The 19,611-nt window shown below is 46.3% G+C and overlaps 1 protein-coding gene and 1 long non-coding RNA gene across 5 annotated transcripts in view; one reads left to right on the top strand and one right to left on the bottom strand.

Moving 5' to 3' along the window:
* The window catches only part of G2 (protein), a 276,275-nt gene that overhangs the window by 193,858 nt on the left and 62,806 nt on the right, over positions 1 to 19,611 (top strand). For 2 of the 4 annotated variants that reach the window (XM_087645743.1, XM_087645740.1), the window contains exons 12-14: positions 6,062 to 6,246; positions 12,965 to 13,089; positions 17,055 to 17,236. In XM_087645743.1, coding sequence (XP_087501869.1) covers positions 6,062 to 6,246; positions 12,965 to 13,089; positions 17,055 to 17,236 — 492 coding nt within the window. 4 annotated transcript variants of the gene reach the window in all.
* Positions 861 to 14,770, bottom strand: LOC147995615 (uncharacterized). Its single transcript, XR_015684537.1, has 2 exons — positions 14,619 to 14,770; positions 861 to 2,848 (listed from the first exon to the last, which is right to left on the bottom strand). It is a non-coding gene; the product is annotated as an uncharacterized LOC147995615 (long non-coding RNA).

The raw sequence follows: 19,611 nt of genomic DNA, 5'->3' as shown, positions 1-19,611 counted from the left end.
TTTCATTATTCTCACTTAACTGCCAAGAAATCTAGGGGAGAGAGACATTGGGACTTGTCCAGGCATACCACAGACAATGAAGGGGTGACTAAGGCCTGCACCTCTCTCTCTCTCTCTCTCTCTCTCTCTCTCTCTCTCTCTCTCTTTCTCTCTCTCTCTGTACATGTGTCATGTTCATGTGTGTACCTGTGCCTGTGTGTGCGTGTGCTGTGTGTACTTGTTAATGTGAGCATGTGTATGTGTGTGTATGTGTATATGTGTATATGTTGTGTGTACTTGTTAATGTGTATGTGCATGTGCATGCACGTTCATGTATGTGCATGTTCCTGTGCCTGTGTGTGTGCATTCTGTGTGTGTGTATATGTTGTATGTACTTGTCAGTGTGTGTGCATACATAGTATGTGCATATGAAACCAGAGTTTCTGTCAGGCAAAGCGTCTTCCTCTATCACATGCCACCTTTGTTTTTTCGCAATCTCTGACTGAACCAACAGCTTACTAAATGCCTGGTCAGTGAGCCTCGGTACCTACCAGCTCCAGGGTTACACATACATGCCACCACACCAGCTTTTACATGGGCTCTGGAGACCCAAATCACTCCTGTATAGCAGGCAGTTTAGCGACGAGCTGTTTCCCAGCCTTCTTGGAGCTTACTCTATGTTATGTACCTACACACACTCTACGACCTGGCAGAGTTTCTGCTCCCAGCTCTGAACCTCTAACCTTCATTTGACCGGGTAGACATGGGACAGCAAGTTCCCACTCCCTCTGACTTCCTGTACATTGAGATTTGTGTCGGCCACGCAGCTTGGAGGGTCACGCTGGCCTCTGCTCTGTTTACATGAGCACAGCTCACTTGAGTATAAGAAATCAAAGGTACTTTTATTACACAGTAAGCGGTTACATCTGTGGGGAGGCTGGAGCCTGATTAGACAGTCTTGTCTCCTGAGGCACCAACCCCCAAAGAATGTTGTTCTGTGCCTGTTGACATAAGGCACCTGCTTCCCAGACACAGTGGGGTGTTGGAGAGAAGGGTACACTGGGAATTGCCGAGCTGTGAAAAATGAGACTGCTCCAAGACAGAATATTTCATTCCCATCTGAGCTTGCTTACGACGTGAGTCTTTTAGACATAACAAGCAATTACCAGAATCACAGCCAAGTGCAGGAATGCAAAACAGGCCATCCCGGAGTTAGAAAGGGGAGTTTCAGTTAAACCAAAATCTTCATTCATCTCCTGGTATGAGCAGCACCCCTGCTGTCGTGAAAGCTCTCTGGAGCTGGAACAGACGAGACGTTGGTAGCTATGCACAGCTCCTTCCGTGTGCCTATCCCAGGCACTGAGCTCCTTGAGCTCCTTACCTGCTGCTGAAAATCAAGCTGACCCACGTCCCAGGAGCTGACTGCTTATGGTCCTGTGGTTCAGCTGGCTGTCTCTCCCACAGTGAGGCTGGGTGAGACACTTTAATTCCCAAAGCCCCTTTGTCGCAGGAAGCCAGCCGAGTGGAACTGCCTGGTGCTGCAGTCCTGCTGGGGAGAGTCAGGGACACTGCAGTGTTTGAGAGACAGAGCTGCTGCATTAAAAGTGTGAGCAGAATTCAATGAGGGGCAAGGCCCAGTAAGGAAGTCAGCCATGGCCACCAACCGGTAGGCAAAGCAGATGGCCCAGGGGCTTCACTGCATCCTCAGAATGCAGGCTGCAGAGCCAGAGGAGATCCTGGAGACCCTTCCTGAGACTCGGTAATATACGTAGCACGCTAAGCAGAGAAGGTAGGCGAGGCTTCTCTGGGAGCTGAGGCCGAAGTGAGGATCGCACACCCTCTTCAGAGACAAGCTCCACACACACACCCTGTTGTCATTGTCATCAGCTGGACACTGCAGGGGGAGCATCGAGAGCTTAGCATGGCTCTTCTTACCTCCTTTCTTTGCAGTCGCCCCTCTTTGTGGTGAATTTGCAGCCTTTCCTCTCAGTCTTTCTCCATATAAAGAAAACATCAGGAACAGGTGTCTTTAAGAAGAAAGTTGTCAGAGCCCACCCAGACACAGGGTGGACCTTGTAGGGCCTGCAGTGGCTGGCACAAACTGCCTGGGAGAAGCCGTTCATCCCCTTAGAACAGCCACTGTTTTCCTCTTTCTTACATACGACCTCGACATAGTTATATTATCTCATTGTGCCTCAAGCCTCCCATCGGCCAAATAGGGATAGTAGCACCATTTATGGATAAGCAGTTGTAAAGATCAAGTGAATGCAGGCCTGTAAATTGCTTTAAGCTATGCCTGGTCTACAATAAATTTCACATACAAATCGACTTTTATTGCTTCGTGTACTTTGTCTTAAAAAGTAATATAGCGGTTGGGGATTTAGCTCAGCGGTAGAGCGCTTGCCTAGCGAGCGCAAGGCCCTGGGTTCGGTCCCCGGCTCCGAAAAAAAAAGAAAAAAAAAAAAAAGTAATATAGCAGTCTGCCTTTAAAGTGATTGGCGATAACCACTGCTCTACTGGTAACGGTCCCAGGGATTGAACCTAGTGCCTCGCATGCCAGGCCAGTGCTCTGCCACTAAACTCTGCGTCCCCAGTGTGGAAACTGTTCTTTGATTTGGCTAGTGTGTGGAACCGATATGAGAGTGATATTGATTACTGAGGTTGAAAGTAACCAATGTGTGTCAGGTAAGCAATTGAATGACCTTGGGTAATTTTCAAGTGAAAGGTTGAGCGCATTGTCTGGAGAGTCGGAAGCGAGGAGATAGGCTCCAGTTTTACCACTTGGCTGTGTTTCCCTGGGTATCCATTGACCTTCTCTGAGCTTTTGTATTTTTCCTATACTGATGGAAGACTTGCTTCCAACACCGGTCTGTTGCAAAAACAAAAAGAGAAATTAATTTTTTTTGTTTTTTTTTATTAACTTGAGTATTTCTTATATACATTTCGAGTGTTATTCCCTTTCCCGGTTTCTGGGCAAACATCCCTCTCCCCCTCCTCCTCTCCTTCTTTATGGGTGTTCCCCTCCCCATCCTCCCCCCATTGCCGCCCTCCCCCCAACAATCTAGTTCACTGGGGGTTCAGTCTTAGCAGGACCCAGGGCTTCCCCTTCCACTGGTAATCTTACTAGGATATTCATTGCTACCTATGAGGTCAGAGTCCAGGGTCAGTCCATGTTTTATGTGCTGAACTGTTTTAAAAATGACTAAGTTGCTAACCATGGTCCCTTGGGAAGCTGTTGTTTATTAATACCTCCCTTTTCGTCCACTCATAAGTGACCCAGACTTCAAATATATCCAGTGGATAAACAGGGTGAAGGCTGTGGGGTCAAATCAAGAGAGAGCGGCAGAGAGTGAAGATGGGGACTGAGCCTTCTTGTCCCATCCCTGGGTTAGTTAGTCTTGGCTGCTGGAGACTTCTCATACCCCATAGTGTCAGTCAGGGCAGCAACCAGGCCAGGCACAGCAAATGACACTCAGATAAGATGGTGAGGACAAAGGGGAAGGAGGGATGTGGGGTGAATCCATGAATCGTAGTTAGATGTTTTGACACTCTCTTGTGTTCAAATGCTGGCTCCATCTCAGACCAGCAAGGTGATCTGAAGTGAAATTCCTAACCCCTCCAAATTCCAACCTCTCCTTATAAACAGAGGCTCAAGGCACCCACCTTTGTGACCGCAGTGAGGATGCAGTTGTGATGTGTGCTCTCTGCTGTGCCAATAGCATTGCAGGGGAATGAAAACCTGAGCTCCTCAGGGGTCACCACCAGTTATTACTCAGTCTGTGACTCCAGCACACATAGCAGGACCCAACAAACACTAGTGTTGGTAGAACTGAGGGAATAGAATAGGACGAGGAGGTGTGTGGCTGAAAAGGAGTGCACAGGAAATAAGGCTCAGCCAAGCATGCAAGGCCTTGAACGCCTTTGCAAAGAGTATGAATGCTACAAAATGCTTCTCAAGAGGGAGTGGCACCAGCAGTCAGGGGTTAAAGGAAGATAACCTTGGAGGTCCATCTCGGATAGGCCTTGCACAGTAGACCTGGAGAGAAAGGCACAGCTTCAAGGAATAGTCTGAAGGTCAAGCCCAGTGTGGCCCAACTAACTAAGGAGCAAGGGATTTGTGTTCTAGGGACTTCTGCAGGCTCCATTCTGCTTCTTGTGGAACTGAGGGAGAAGAGGGGAAAGAGAGGTGTCTTTCCTTAGCAGCCACTAGTTCAGAATCCCAGTCACCAGGTCCTGGCCTCAGAATGCTACTGGTCATACTCAGAAGACTGCGTCAGGTAAACTTACTCCTCAGGCTGAGCTTGGCAGGGAACTGGAGAACTGTCCACAGTGGAGCTCTAAGTAACTCTGGTAAAGATGCTTTGCTAGACTAGCAGTAAAGCCCCGACCCTGTTCTGGAACACAGCAGGGAGGTTTGTCATCCAATCCAGAGCATGGCATTTTAAATCTGGTTAGAGCAAGGCCAGGGATATAGCTCACTAACAGAGCACCTGCCTAGCCTGTACAAGGCTGAAGGCTAAATTCCCCAGTATCACAAAAGCCAAAACCTCAAACCAGGCAGGAACACTCCTACTGCACCCCTAGCCTCATTAGCTGCCAGGGTGGGGTGGGGGTGCTGATGCCAACAAATTCTGATAGATCCTATCAGGTATGTCCAACCTATAACCTGTAGTTCCCATGTCCCAGGACAGCGATCAATATGACTCAACACAAAATCATAATAGGATTACTTATTTAAAATATTATCAAGTTTTGTTGATTTGTTTGATTGATTGATTGCTTTTTTTGAGACTTATTCTTGTAACTTGATTGCATAGTTCTTGAGTGTGAACTTTCTAGATGACGAGGTGATGTCATCTTAATGGCTGGACCTGCATAGTAGCAAGCCAGTTTTGTCTCCATGTTTTCTTGATGATAATCAGATGGGCCGTCACCTAACAAGGAAGCAAATAGCAATATCCTAACACAGTCTGAGCACTTGGTATATGTCAGGCATTTGACCCTAACTTGCATTGCTGATCTATCCCTGTGGCACAGGGACACACCCAGGGATGGCTACACATGCCTCTTGGTTTTTACCACCCCACTAAGAGATGGTTGTTGGATTCTGCTCATGGCTGCCTCATCCACTCGGAGTTTCAGATACTGGCAAAGCCTTGCTGATTTCCCAAGATGACTGGCATCAGAGGCGCCATGCTTCCAAGAGAAGTTTGGATTAAAAACTGACTCCCTACTTTCCACATGCTGTTCAATGACTGTAGCTTCATGCTCGGTGACATACCTCCTACTCCTCAGATCTGCGCTCTGCCTTACTGTGCACAGGATGGGTGTAAAGCAAGACAGACAGCCTTCATGTCTTGGATGAGAAGGTTAAGGTTTGTAGTCCTGCTGTCTTGGTAAAACTGAGTACATACTGTTAGACAAAGCGATAACTAGGTATTTCCAGATAGGGGACAGCATGGAACCTATGATATCTTAATTAACATACACATGATGAATTCCAGCAGCAGCATCTATTGAATTAAAATGAGTGGTGTACAGTCCTTGGAAAAGGTTCCCTATCCAACACCAGATCACCTCTTTTATCCACTCTTCATTTTTCTGAACAAATTTTACCTGTGGAGATTCCATATTATTTTATTTTTACTTATTTATATTACATCCCATTCACCTCCCCCTTTCAGTCAACCCCTCCCATAGTCCTTCACCCGTCACCCTCCCCTTCTCCTCTGAGCAGGTGGGGCTACTCTGGGTATGGTACCCTCTCACCCTGGTAACTTCAAGTTTCTGCAGGACTGGGTGCTCCTCTCCCACTGAGGCCAGACAAGGCAGCCCAGCTAGAACATATCCCACAGACAGGCAACAGCTTTTGGGATAGCCTGTTCTGTTGAAATTCTTAATCCAGTAGAATTAATGTGGATTCTGACTTTGTAAGAGAAATAATATACAGATTTGAATTAACTTTCATACAGCAGAAAGATGGGTTCAGCCCCACCACATATATTTTGCCGTCTATCTCTTCTCAAAGTTGTTAGAGAAAGTTCTCTAGAAGTATGACTTCATACTTTCTTCCTCTTCACAGCCTGTGCAAGGCTTTGACTATGCCAAGCAGCATCTGGGCCAGCAAGGGGCAGATGAGGAGGTCATCCCTGTGACTCAGGAAACGGTGGTCCTCCCCATACCTGTCAGAGATACTCCTCAGGAAAGAGACACGGCTCAGGATGGCAGTACCATCAAGACGGCTAAGTCCACTGAAACCAGAAAGAGGTAGGCATGGCCACATCCTGTCCTTTCGTCAGCAGGGGAAATAACTGACGGTGAGAGCTGTGGCGCTCAGGTGAAGCCCACTGGCCTGTTTAAGACTCCCTCATGCTCGCTCTGAATGTTGAAAAGGAGAGCAGAGAGAAGATGGGAGTCATTGCATCATGAAAGCTCCTCGTGAGGACTCATGGTAGGTCAGCAGTGGCGAGGAAGCCCTTCTATTTATGACAGCAAACTTGGCTCTGATGTCATACATTGTTAGCACCTCTAAAGGTGCCTTTGATTCGTGACAGTTGTGGTTCTCCCTAGAAGTGTCTCAGTGAAGCTTCTGCTCTCAGTCAGAATCCCATGCTGAGTTTCTACTATGAGCAAAAAGCTCTTGACACAGTTGGCAGTGGTGAGTGACAGTAACTTCAAACCTCCACACACAGATGCACACTCATGCCTATGTCTACACACACACGCAAACACTCGTGCACACACTTGTACACTACATACATGGGAACGTGGAAAAAGAGAATATAGAAAGGAAAAATAACCAGAGCTCTTCGAGTGGCATTAGAAGGACTGTAAAAATATGTCAGGCTGAATCTTGTGATGGGAAGACCTGGAGATTAATGACGAGAGAGCAAGCATGACAATGTGTGGTGCCCATAGTGGGGTCTGACCAAAGCACAGTGGCAGAGACCAGAGACAACAAAGACCCACAATGCCATCCAAACATCTCTCACACAGTGGTGCTATTCCACTGAACCTCCGAGGCTGGAGGGGTCTAAGTAGGTGGGAATGGGTAAATATCATCTGGGAAAGGAAACGAGGTAAGCATTGGCTTCTGCACATAGGACTTCCCTGGAGCTCAGCCTTCACAATAGTTAGGACATCATAGAATAGGAAACCAGAAGATGGATTAAAATTATGGACGGCCTTGACTTCCAGGCTCAGAGGGCTGACCTGACTCCCTAGGCCATGAGAAGCTACTGAAAACTCTACCAAGAACAGTGACATCTTGCCTGTACTTTAAGACCATTCTCAAGGCAGTGCAGATGACAGGAGAGATTAGGCTGGAGGCTGGGAGACTCATTACAAAGTCTTAGGAATGGCCACATAAAGAGGCAGTGAAGCCAATAGCAGACCTCATTGGTTAGCTGAAGCAACAGACCTTAACAACCCATTCTATGCACTATGCAATCCATTCTAAGCACTATGGAAGCCAGAAACACTCACTTCCCTGCCTCCCTTCCCATCCCTTCCCTTTATTTGTGCTGTCTGTTCGCTGTTTACCAGATACTGGAGCTGCCCCAGAGAACAAGACAAACTTTCTATTATTCATGTGCAACAAAATCTGGTATGGAGAGATTGGGGGGGTGTGCTGTTTTAGATAGGAAATCAGGGAAGATCTTAACAGTTAGTGGCGTTTGAAAAAGACACCACTGACATGATCTGTCCGACGTGGAGCTTGCTGAGGGAGGAATGTTCCAAGCAGATGGAGCACTGTGTGCAAAGTCCAGAGGAGGGAAATTCTTGATGTGCCTGAAGAAAAGCAACATGGTCAAGAAGGCTGGTGTGCACCAGGGAGGAAATAGCAGCCCATGAATCAGGGAAGCTGCCTGTGGCTGGTCATGCCATCTATCAGAGACCGAAGTCAGACTGGGATTGGTATTGTAAATAAGGATCAGAAGTCATCGAGGGCTGGAAAAGGGAAAGACATGCTGTGGTATAGAAAAGGTTCACTCTGGCGCTGTGTACAAAACAGACTATAGAGAGTCAGGGTAGAAGAAGGAAACCCCAGAAGGCCCAGGTAAGACACAGTGACATGGACGGAGAGTGATTGTGCATGGGCTGTTAATGCGGAGAAGGAAGCTGGTAACAGGCTCCTGTAAGATTTGGAAGTCTTTGCCATGCATTTGTGTTAGTGAAGGCTGGGAGGAGATGAGCTCATCAGGCACCCCTAGGTACACAAATGAGTGTACTAAGAATCATTACTGTATGAGTCTGGAGTTCACAGAGAGCCTCAGAGTAGACATGGCAGTTACGGGAGTTGGTGGAGTTCTGTATCCTGCGAGACGGGAAAGAGTCATCTAGGAGGGGCTAGGTATAGAAAGGAAGACAAGCTCCAAGGACCAGGCCTGGCAGCGCTGCAATGCTTAGAGGTGCAGGAGACGAGCGAGAGTCAGCACAGGAAAGTGAAAACACAAATAAGGATGGGAGGAAGACAGGAGAGGAGATGCCAAGAGACAAAGCGATTTTCAGAAGAAGGGATTGTCCATCAAATACAGAAATTCTGCACTAAAGTCAAGCAACCAGGCTCTGTTTTATTCTAGAAGCTCTTGGCACCTTACAATGAAGAGAAGAAGAGCAGAGGGGCGGATTTCCCCTTGTGCGGAGAATAAGGCAGAGAACTATAAATTAGTTCACATAGAATCTTTGTGCCCACAACAGCAGACTCCAAAGCATCGATGCTCAAAACAAACTGCCATGATCCAGCTCATGGGTGGGGGGGGGGGGTCATTAGCTTGAGCTCTGGGGGATGGTTCCGGTTTGAGCCAAGCTGGCTGGTGTTATCCAGAGTTACCTGCACATCACTCAAATTGATAGAAATTGAGTCAACTAAGCTCTTGCTGACAGCCATGTCTGGGGTGGCCCATAACACTCGGTCCTCTCTCTACATGGACTCACGCTCTAGCAGAATAGCTTCACCAGGCTTTTCCATAAGGTGAGTGTCCAAGGGCAGAAAGAAAAACAGCAGAATGCAAACATTTCTTGAGTCTCTGTCATGTTTCTTTCTTTCCTGTTGACCAACCAAGTCACATGATCAAGTTAGGAGACGCCGTAGAAGATCTCCCAAGTTAGGTTACATGGAGATATGAACAGAGTTGGTTCCATTACTGCAATGGTCTATCCAGCATGGATAGTAAGCCAAGAAGAAATGAAACACATGAAGGCGGACAGCTTATCTGAAGGGCAAATTCATTGCATTACCTATAGTATTATTCTCGTGATGATCCTTGCTAAGCACAATAAAGCTATGTTGACAACTTATCACCCATTTAAAAGAAACTGAAAAGGAAGAATTACTAAATTCAGATATTGATGTAGCACTTCTGGGAAGAATAAAAATTCTTTTATACCTATTCAAATTGAATAATTTAAATCCTGTAGGGATTAATTTTTGAAATTTGTTTGAAAACAAGCACGTCTCCTTGCGTTAGCAAGGAGTCACCTATTACTAATTAAGTTCAATTATTCATCCCCATTTTTATCAAGAAATGTTAGCTTATGAAATAGAGAGAAAGGGAGGAGTTGCTACACTTGCTTCATTATTTCATCATAAAAATGTAATTTTGCTAAGGGCTAATCACAGCCTTCCCTAGGCTGTCACATGAGCTATCTCTGTTTGTGTATATCAGATCCTGGACCCTGGAAGTCTAAGATCATTTGGAGAGAGAGAAAGACAGACAGACCTACAAGGGGGGAGGGGGAGGGAGATGGAGAGGGAAGGAGGAAAGTATGTATGTTTGAACATATGTGTATGCATCAGTGTGTATACATTGATGTGGAAGCTAAAAGTTAATGTTTATGTCTGCATACCAGCACTCACCAGTTGGTAGATTAACTGACCATCAAGCCCTAGGGGTGCACATGTATGTCTCTGCCCCATACTAGGGTTACAAATCTGCACCAACAAACTCAGGTCCTCTTGCTTTCACAGCAGACACTTTACCAACCAAGCCATTTAGAGGGGCATTTAAGTACCACATCTAAGAGCAAACCCATTATGGACCAGGTTTCTGATTTCCGCATCTTGCCACATCAGTTTCCTCATTCCAGCTACCTATGGGCTGACTGCAGGCCCTCCCAGAATGGGTCTGCTGATAACCCCCAAATTTTGTAACTGAAAAAAATCAATGACTTGATAATTATTGATATACTTAAATTTTTTTCTTTTTTCTTTTTTTCGGAGCTGGGGACCGAACCCAGGGCCTTGCGCTTGCTAGGCAAGTGCTCTACCGCTGAGCTAAATCCCCAACCCCGATATACTTAAATTTTTAAAAGTTTATTTTAAGCAGAAGTCTGAGCATTAGTCCCAGCTAGGCCGTCCAGTATCTGCTCAGGTCCCTTTCCTCCTGTATGTAGTCGTGGTGATGCCCTTCTCTATCTGTGACTGGGATTCATGGGTCGGGTCAAGGGACAGATAATCAAACTCATAGGAACAATAGACATTTGAAATGGTCTCTTAGTGATGAGCCCACTGTTTAGGAACTGCTTAGTTCCTACCCAAGTCCCACATCTACACAGCTGATATGTATTAGCTCTCAAAGGTAGCTTTATGACTGTCATACGCACATATACACCACACAAACACTTTCTATTTTGACCAGGAGTTCTGAGTTGAATACTCACTGTGAATAGAGGTATATAGACAGAAACAAGGAATAAAGCAGATTGGATTATTTTTTCTCTGCAGAAATGTGCTCATTGACACCTTTGCTCAGAGTGAGAGAAACATCAGAAAATTCTTTCAGGATCAAATAGGGAAAGGGTAAGAATATGTTACAAAAAATCACTAAGCAGCTTACAAATGTAAAATAGGTTATAAAATACTCCCCCCACCCCAGAGTTAAATGAAAATATGTTTATCCAATAAAGACAGCTGGAGAGTAGTAGGTGCTGTAAGCTTTCAGATTTTGAAAACAATTCAAGGGCTTATGTCTCTTCTCTGTCTCTCTTTGTCTCTGTGTGAGCCTCCCACCCCCAACACACAACAGCGGACAGTGATCAAACAGCTGCTGGGTACATAATTATATGTAATTGGATGCAATAAATGTACATCCAATCAATTAATGTCTGATCTATATTTCCCACCTATAGTCTTTGTAGCACTAATGTGATAAAATGTTAAAGATTTTTCAGCCACTTAACTTGGGAGATGCTGCGTTAAGTGAAACAAAAGGAAGCCATGACAGAGTTGATCAGAGCCTCCTATACTCCACTGCAGTTAGAGGCCTCCAAAGAAGGAAGCAGCAAACATTTCCCAAGCCCTGTGTGCCTTTGCTGAGTTCTGGTGTTCTTCAGAGCATACGTGGCAGGGGCTACGAGAACCTTCACTGTTGTCAACTTACTTTCAGGTGCTGTCTCTGTTAGAGTTTCTATTGCTGTGATGAAACGTCAGGACCAAAAAGCAAGTTTATTTGACTTACACTTCACCTTGCTATTCACCATCCAAGGAAGTCAGGACAGGAATACAAACCGGTTAGGAACCTGGAGGCAGGAACTGATGCAGAGGCCATGGATGGGTGCTGCTTGCTGTCTTGCTACCTGTGGCTTGCTCAGCCTGCTTTCCTATAGAACCCAGGACCACTAGCCCAGGAATGGCGCCACTCACCATGGGCTGGGTCCTCCCCCCACCAATTGCTAATTAAGAAAACACCTTACAGCTGAATCTTATGGAGGTATTTCTCAACTGAGGTTCCTTTCTTTCAGGTAACTTTAGTTTGTGTGTCAAGGTGATGTAAGACTAGCCTGTACAGGTGCCAACAGGCCCAGAACCGAGTGTTCTAACCTCACACCAGTAGTGGTAGAGGCAGAGGAGAAGGAAGAAGAGTGGAGTCCACAGCTTCCCCACAATGATCAAGGGCTAGCGTCCCTTGATAGCCCCACAATGATAGCGTCTAGTCAGTTTTCTGTCACAAGCATCAGTCCTCTGTATTTCCTAAATGTGGGCAACTGTCAGTAGAACAACAAGAGATCTATCTCTAAGTACTTGTCCCCTGATCATCGTCCACACAGGAAGGTCAGTCTTTTCACGATTTACCTCAAGGTGGGCTGTGAGGCCTAAGGGAGAGCACACTCCAAAGGCAGCAGTCGGTCAGGAGCCCATCTTCCCAGAGTCCTAGAGGTGAAAGTCCAGTCCTGAAGAAGGGATCAGGGCCCTGTGACCTGCTCCTATCTGAGGCTGCTGCTTAAGACATAGAGGACATTCTGGGGTGAGGGTGACTTGTTGCCACCTTGCTAAGCCCTGGAAACTACTCTTGGCCTCCATGACTTCACATTTCTCACTTTCTGACCAAGGCGAGCCATCTCCAAATCAGCGGCCTTTATTATGATCAGTGATGAGGTCTGAAGGCACTCAGCAGAGTCTCGGTCACATAGAGGGTGCCCCGGCTGTTAGCTCTCAGATGTCCATAGGCGCCGTAGGATGCTTTGCACAGAAAAGGGCAACAAAAGGTTTCTCCTGGAGGAATGTGCAGCCCAAATCAGTATTTCAAAAATATATAAGTAGTTACTAGTCAAGAGTGTGCAGGTGCACAGCTCTCCCATGGTGGAGAGATTTAATCTCTGTGCTGTGGTGAATAGGCAAAGAGTAGTGTGTTTTTTATGCATGGCTGAAGGTGCTCCTGTGACCTAAACAGTCAGTATCCAGAGAGCTGAGTGAAACAGAGGTGAGACTGCGGGCTGGGCTCACTGAACTTGTCCAGAGAGCCCAGAACAGTAAATGATCTTGAGAACAACTCGCCGGGCACCTCACCTGGGAGTGTGTGTGTGTGCGCGCACGTGCCAGTGTAAGTGGCTTTTGTTTCTTTTGTCTCCTGTATCATTTCTTCTTTGCCACTGAAACTGGAGTGAAAGGCTACAGACTTAAACTGTGCAAATAAAATAACCTTGAAAGGAGGCTGTTGTAGTCGAAACTTACTGTCTACCCTGTTGCTATGGTTACCTCCAGCAGGTCGCCCAGTGAGAATGGCTCTGTCATCAGCAACGAATCAGGGAAGCCCAGCTCAGGGAGGTGCTCACCCCAGAATGGAATGACACAGCAGAAAGTGACAAAGGAGGAGTCCAGGAAGAGAAATGGTGAGAAGCCGCCCCATCTAGTACCTTCCCTGCCTCTGTAAGCACACACACATGCTTGCACACATAGGCACCCTTACACCCAGTGGGCATCCATATCTCAGACCTCTCTGTTCTACCCTGTGAGTCCTAGAATCTGTTGTGAACTGAAGTGGTGTCTGTATCCTTCCTTCTCTCTGAATTGGTCTCACCTCCTCAGCCCCCTATTAATAAGAAAGTGTGTACTTTCTGAGGGGAAAAAAAAACCTTGTTGGAACAAAGTGATGTTTGCTTAGAGCCTTTTCTTGGATGAAATGGCGTGATTTCCTACATCGAGTCCAACAAACTGACAGACCTCCAAAACGCTGCCTATCTTGGAGGTTTTCCCCAACCTCGTTCTCTTAACCCTTTTACAAGTTTCAAGGGTTCACTGTGTACCTGTGAGTCTCATTAACAAGTCTGTCATAAACAATAACTACAACAAAAACATACTATAATAAAAAACAAAAAACCCAAATTAACCTTGCTGGGCATGGCGTTGTATCCAGCTATAATTCAGCTGCTTAGAAGCCTGACCAATACAACTTAGTGAGACCCTACTTCAAAACTGCGCATCACAGTGGCGAAATGCTTGCATCCCTGTAGGTTCAGCCCCCACTGTGCCCTAATTAATTAGTGAATTAATCAGTGTATGACTGATTCCCCTGGGATACTCATATGTTTCCTCTCACTTAGGAAGTAAGAGTTAAATAAGAACCTTGTTAATATAATATATATATGATTGGATTGGGGATGGAACAAAGGAAGGAAGAAACCAACAGAATAGAAATGGGGAAGAAACAAAAGTGCATCTTTCATCATCTGACCAGGCTGCAAAAGGAAGTCCTTTGTATGCAAATATGGCTGCCTTGTGGTCTACTGACCCATCTAGAGCCAGGGTAACTAAGGTTAATTAATAAAAGTTAATGGACAGTCCATTCTTGTTTTCCACCAGGCTTACTGCGTCTGTGGCTTCTACTCTTGTTCTCTGGTGACCATGAATGTGTAAAGGAAGGAAACACAGTGTTTTACCAGCAGAATGGCTGGTATAGGTCTTTGTGGTTCTGTGGCCTTACTAATTAGCCTAGCTGTGAGGCGATCTTAGAGCCCATTTCATGAAATTATTTAAGAATAGTGTAAAGGTTGGGTGTGACAGGTAGGACTTTGAAAGGAAAGCAACAACAGCAAAGCCAGCTTAATATCAGGTGTGGTGTCTCATGCCTGTAGTCCCAGGACTCAGGAAACTGAGGCAGGGGGATTGCCGTGAGCTCAAGGATACCTGTCTCAATAAATAAATAAATAAATAAATAAATAAATAAATAAATAAATAATCAACAAGTAGGATGTCTTTCTTAACAAGCACAGGTACTTGGACTTCTAAGGCAAATGCAGTATTATCTCTAGGAAAGGGGGATTATTTGCATGAGTGAAGGTGAGGGGTTGCTTACAGGTACAGAAATGACTCTCAGACAACTGCATCACCAAAGCCCACCCCAGCAGAGGTGACGACTCACAAAAGCAGGAGACCTGGAGCACACTGCAGTCTACAGGTTGGAGAGTGTCCCTTCCAAGTGACTCAACCTTCCAGGCGGTTTGGCTGGTTTCTGCTTCCTCTAGGCAGCTGGTCTGGTCTCAGTCTTCTTCGCAGCCCAGCTTCTCTGAGAGTGCAGTCTATTGTTTACTCTTGGGAAAGGGTCTGGAAGGTTCCAGGAACCGCCTCCTGAAGCTATTTTGAGTTGTTTACCTTCTGTCTTAAGGAGCTTCCCTACAGCATGGGGGTGTTTGAATCTCAAAGGAAAACTGCTCTACAACACCTAACGAGTTACCCATAAACAGAAGCCTAAAATGCATTATCCTTTCACATAATGTTTGTGGTTCAGAAACTTGCTATTGGCTTGGCGAAGTTGTTCTGACCTAGGATCTGGCATAAAGTCACAGTCTTGTTGGTGAGAGGTCACCAAACCTTTCCATCCAGCTGCTTGGATATATGCAGAATGGCTTTCCTAGAATAAGTGACCCAAGAGAGAACCATAGTGGGGAAGAGACCCAAGGGGGAAACCATAATGCTATTTTATAACCAAGGCTTGGAAGCAGCACAATGTCGTTAATGTGGTTGTCATTCCTCTCACGGTTACAAAGGGCAGGGCAGGGCAGTGGGTATGAGCAGGGCAGTGGGAATGGGATCACCGTGTGTTGGGGTAGAAATCTCGGCTCTCCTCCAGACAAAACACAAGGGGCCAGCACGGTTCCACGTGGAAAGGTTTAATGAGATAAACAGAGTAGAAGAGGAGAGGAGTAAAGGCCCCCCCCCATGAGCACGTGGAGGGAAGGGGGAGGGGAATGGGGAGAGAAGGAACAAAGGGGAAAAGCAAGGGAGCAAGGAGCAAGAGAAGAGAGCAAGAGGAGAGAGTGAGGAGGGGCCAAGCAGCCCCTTTTATAGTGAGTCAGGCCACTGTGTTGCCAGGTAACTGTGGGGCGGAGCATACCTGGCTGTTGCCAGGTAACTGTGGGGGAGGAGCTTAGACAGAATGCGAACACGCGGAAACCTGATGCCATGGAAACAAAGCATGGCCGGCTTTTGCTGTAATTGACCAGGAAGTAGGCGATGAAGGTGGCCAGGCATATAGCATGCAGTAAAACTACCCTCTAAAAATACATATGCATGTAGTGACACTTCTGGTAGAGATTTCCCTCTATCCCGTGGCTGCTTTGGTGACCTTGTATTTACAAACCAGTCCATGATTATATATATATATATATATATATATATATATATATATATATATATATATATTCATATATATAAAAATCCATCTATGACCCACTCCTGGTCTGTAAGTTGTTTTAGCTACATTATAAAATAAGTACGTCCTTGGTTTAATTTGACAGATCTTCTGTGATTGTAAATGACAGAGTGATCTCCGTGCTATGTTTCTCAATAATTTAAATAACACCCCAAGTCTCTTGAGCAGGTAGGAGGCAAGATGAACGTACTTTGGTTACACTCATATTTTATGTAACACCCATTTTGCTTCCAAACTGCCTCCTAGTTCAGTTGCTTAAGTAGGCCTAATTTATCTTGCTGAGCCCGTTCAATAAGCTGTCATTCTTATACCTACTCCATGAGAATACGACTTAAAAAACAAGTAAATCAGCTAGATATGGCTGGACTTGAAGCACCTTCTGTCAGCTTAGTTATGGAATCACAGAGCCAACTTGTGTCTTGCAGCCGTCACAGCAGAACGCTCTGTCAGATGGGCGAATTAATTTACCAGTGCGTAGGAGGCAATGAGTCCGTGTAATTAGAGGAGTTGTCTGTAGCTGTGAGTTAGTTCTCTGGGGTTGTTTCATAGCTTTCTTTTGTTGTAGACAAGTAAAAGAATGAAAAACCTAAGTCGTTTGAGAAATAGCCTCCAAGGGAAGGGGGGAGACAGACAGAGAGAGAGAGAGAGAGAGAGAGAGAGAGAGAGAGAGAGAGAGAGAGAGAGGAGAGACACAACCGCAGCAGTACATGTGGCTAACTGACCTCGGGAAACTTGTCACTTAGCATCGTGCAAAATGAGATAGCTTCATCAGTAGAGACTAGACTGGAAGCTGTTGTTCTGCCAGTGGGCAAACTTAATAGATGCAGGTTTGGCCAAATTCACTTCTCTCGTTTATAGAAGCATAACGAATAAGTTTACTTTTCATTATTTTCAAATGTGTCCTGTCCCTGTTTTGAAAGGAATTTTTTCTTTCTGTTTAACTACTACCTTTAAATTTCTTCCCTACTTACTGATACTGTAATAACTCGATCAATGGCACAAGCCGTAAAGTTAAAAGTAAGCCAGGGGCACAAGTGAGCCGTGGGCAGAGCCACATACTGTTGCCTCTGCATTTTGAGATCCCTCACATCTCAATCCTGTAGTTCCCTACATATTAAAAACCCACGTGTTTGTGCCTGGCCTTAGGGACAGCAAGCGATGAAGAGGAGGGAGCAGGTCTCTTTGACAGTGCTGGCAAGGCGGCAGCGGATCCCTTTGACACATCTTCTGGATCCGTGCAGCTCATAGCTATCAAACCGTCAGCTCTGCCGGTAGTGCACCCCGCCTCAGACAGGGGCCCGGAGTCTTCAGCGGCGCTCAACGGCGAGGTAAGCGCGCACAGCCTGGGTGGAGAATCCAGCTGGACCGCTAGGATTCAGCGATCCCACGGCGGGTGGAGTGCAGCGTGTGTCCAGTGGCCTCCGTTTCACACCCGACCTCGGTGATGGGAAATCCAAGTCATCCAGGGTGTGTTCACAACACTTCCCACCTGCAATGACCCCCTTTCTCCCAAACCTCTCATGAGTATAGCCTGAAGCCTTTCTATGCTGCACTCGGCACATTTCGACGTCCATTAGGATCCATAATGTTGGGGTAACAGGAGGAGGGTGAACAGAGAGCAGTGAAGAGAGCACACTGTCACTCCGGCAAGGAGGTTGCCACTAGAGACTCTGGACATTGATTTCTCTTAGCAAACTTGAAATAGGCCCCCCCACTCCCCACCCCTCCACCCCTCCCCCCACCCCCCACCCCATCCCCGCTTGCTTTCTAGGTGGTGTCAATGTTAGTCAACTTCCCCCGGGGAGTTGACTGAGTTGGTAAAGTGCTTGTCATGAAAACCTGGGATTGGCCCCGTATAAAAGTGAAGCACGCCAGTATGCATCTGTGATTTCAGCACTGGTGAGGAGAGAGAGGGGGATCTCAGGGCTCATTGGGCAGCCAGTCTAATTGACTTAAAAAACATCTGCCACATCCAGGAGAGATTTTATCAAAGAAAATTAGACAGAGATAGTAGACAATTGATCAGTAGGTGAGAGAGAAGAGTGTTATCTCAAAGAACAGGAAATTGGGTTGAAAATGTCACCCCTCCCTCTTCCTTTAGCAGTAGAGTTATCAGTGAGCTAAAAAAAAAAATGCTGCTAAATCTTTACAAATGTTCACATGGGGCTACTGTGTGTATTGACATCACATATTGCACATGTATGCACACACAGTGGCCCTACCATGTGTATTGACATCACATATGTATGCACACACAGTGGGGCCACTGTGTATATTGACATTGCACATGTATGCACAGACAGTGGCCCCACTGTGTGTATTGACATCACACATGTATCCACACACTGTGGGGGCCACCATGTGTATTGACATTGCACATGTATGCACACAGTGGGGCCACTGTGCACACGGTTTCTCTTGTGTTAAAGCATTGGGTTAATTGTTCATTTCTGCCCTGCTAATGTTGCCTGAAGCAGGTGGGTGATTTGAAGGTCTAAAGCCTCCTTCTCATGGCACCTCAAAGGACCCACTGCAGCCTTGCACAATCAGGCCTCACAAATGCATACTAGAGGCTTCTTCTCATACGTGGGACACTTGTGACAATGTTGTGTGCACCTGTCGTGTCGCTGCAGGAAAGACCTTTTTTTTTTTTTTTTTTTTTGGTTCTTTTTTTCGGAGCTGGGGACTGAACCAAGGGCCTTGCGCTTCCTAGGCAAGCGCTCTACCACTGAGCTAAATCCCCAACCCCAGGAAAGACCTTTTTATTCTGAGCATGAACTGGCCTTAAACTGTGATAGGCTGAGGCTCAGATACATACATAGGCAACACCTTCTATTTCAACTTCCTTATTTTTAGTCAGAGAGACTAGTCTGAAGGGTGAGGTGCTGGTTCAAGGCCATGCTGATGGCTGAGTTCAGATGCTCTGACACTGCCCAGAGCTCCTTCCTCTCTTAACCCACCCTCCAGCCATCATGAGCAACAGCGTTGTGCTTAAAAACTATGGCCTCAAAAGCTGTGTCGCCAGAATTGGACTTAACTCGTCCACTCCACTCGAAGTCTCTTGTGTTTTAAGTAAGTGAGTAGAGTCCTTTGAGTGTCGGCCCCTCCACCCACAAAATGGAGGCACCCACAGCACGTGAAGCCCTTAGCACAATGCCTCGCACGTGAACACTTCGTCAGCATTGCTGCCATGTTGTTTTTGTTATTGTTGGCTCATCAGTGAGGATGAAGTAATTGGTCACCATGTGTCCTTTCTGCCTCTTAGCTCTGTAATCTTTCCTGAGTACCAGTTCTGTGTCCCCTCTCCCTAGACACACACAAGCCTCTGAAGTTGTCACTAATGCACTGTAAACTGCCTCTGATTAGGACTGTCTGCCTGGTTAAAGCTGTCTGTCATTCGGGCCACCATACCTGGGTCTCTTTGTCCTACCCTAATGCTATGAACATCGTACAAACACACTCTGAAATTAGGGCAGATCCTTTCCTCCGGGGCCAGCTTCCTGTCACTTGGGGAGAGTACATGAGCATTTCCCTCAGTCAGAGATGGGTCTTCGATACCTTTGGGCAGTTAAAGCAATGGGCCCTGCTGACACTCGGCTGGAAAAGGTCCCTGACCTGTTCTCTCTATAATCAGCTGTCTCTCCAAGCTTGACATAGACTGCCTTAAAATTCTTCTCCTTCTCGTAGGGATGGCTGATTTAAA

Source organism: Rattus norvegicus, chromosome 3, assembly GCF_021556685.1.
Source record: "Rattus norvegicus strain SHRSP/BbbUtx chromosome 3, alternate assembly SHRSP_T2T, whole genome shotgun sequence".
Classification (NCBI taxonomy): domain Eukaryota; kingdom Metazoa; phylum Chordata; class Mammalia; order Rodentia; family Muridae; genus Rattus; species Rattus norvegicus.
Note: the sequence above shows the minus strand (reverse complement) of the source record. Positions and strands in the feature narration are given on the sequence as shown.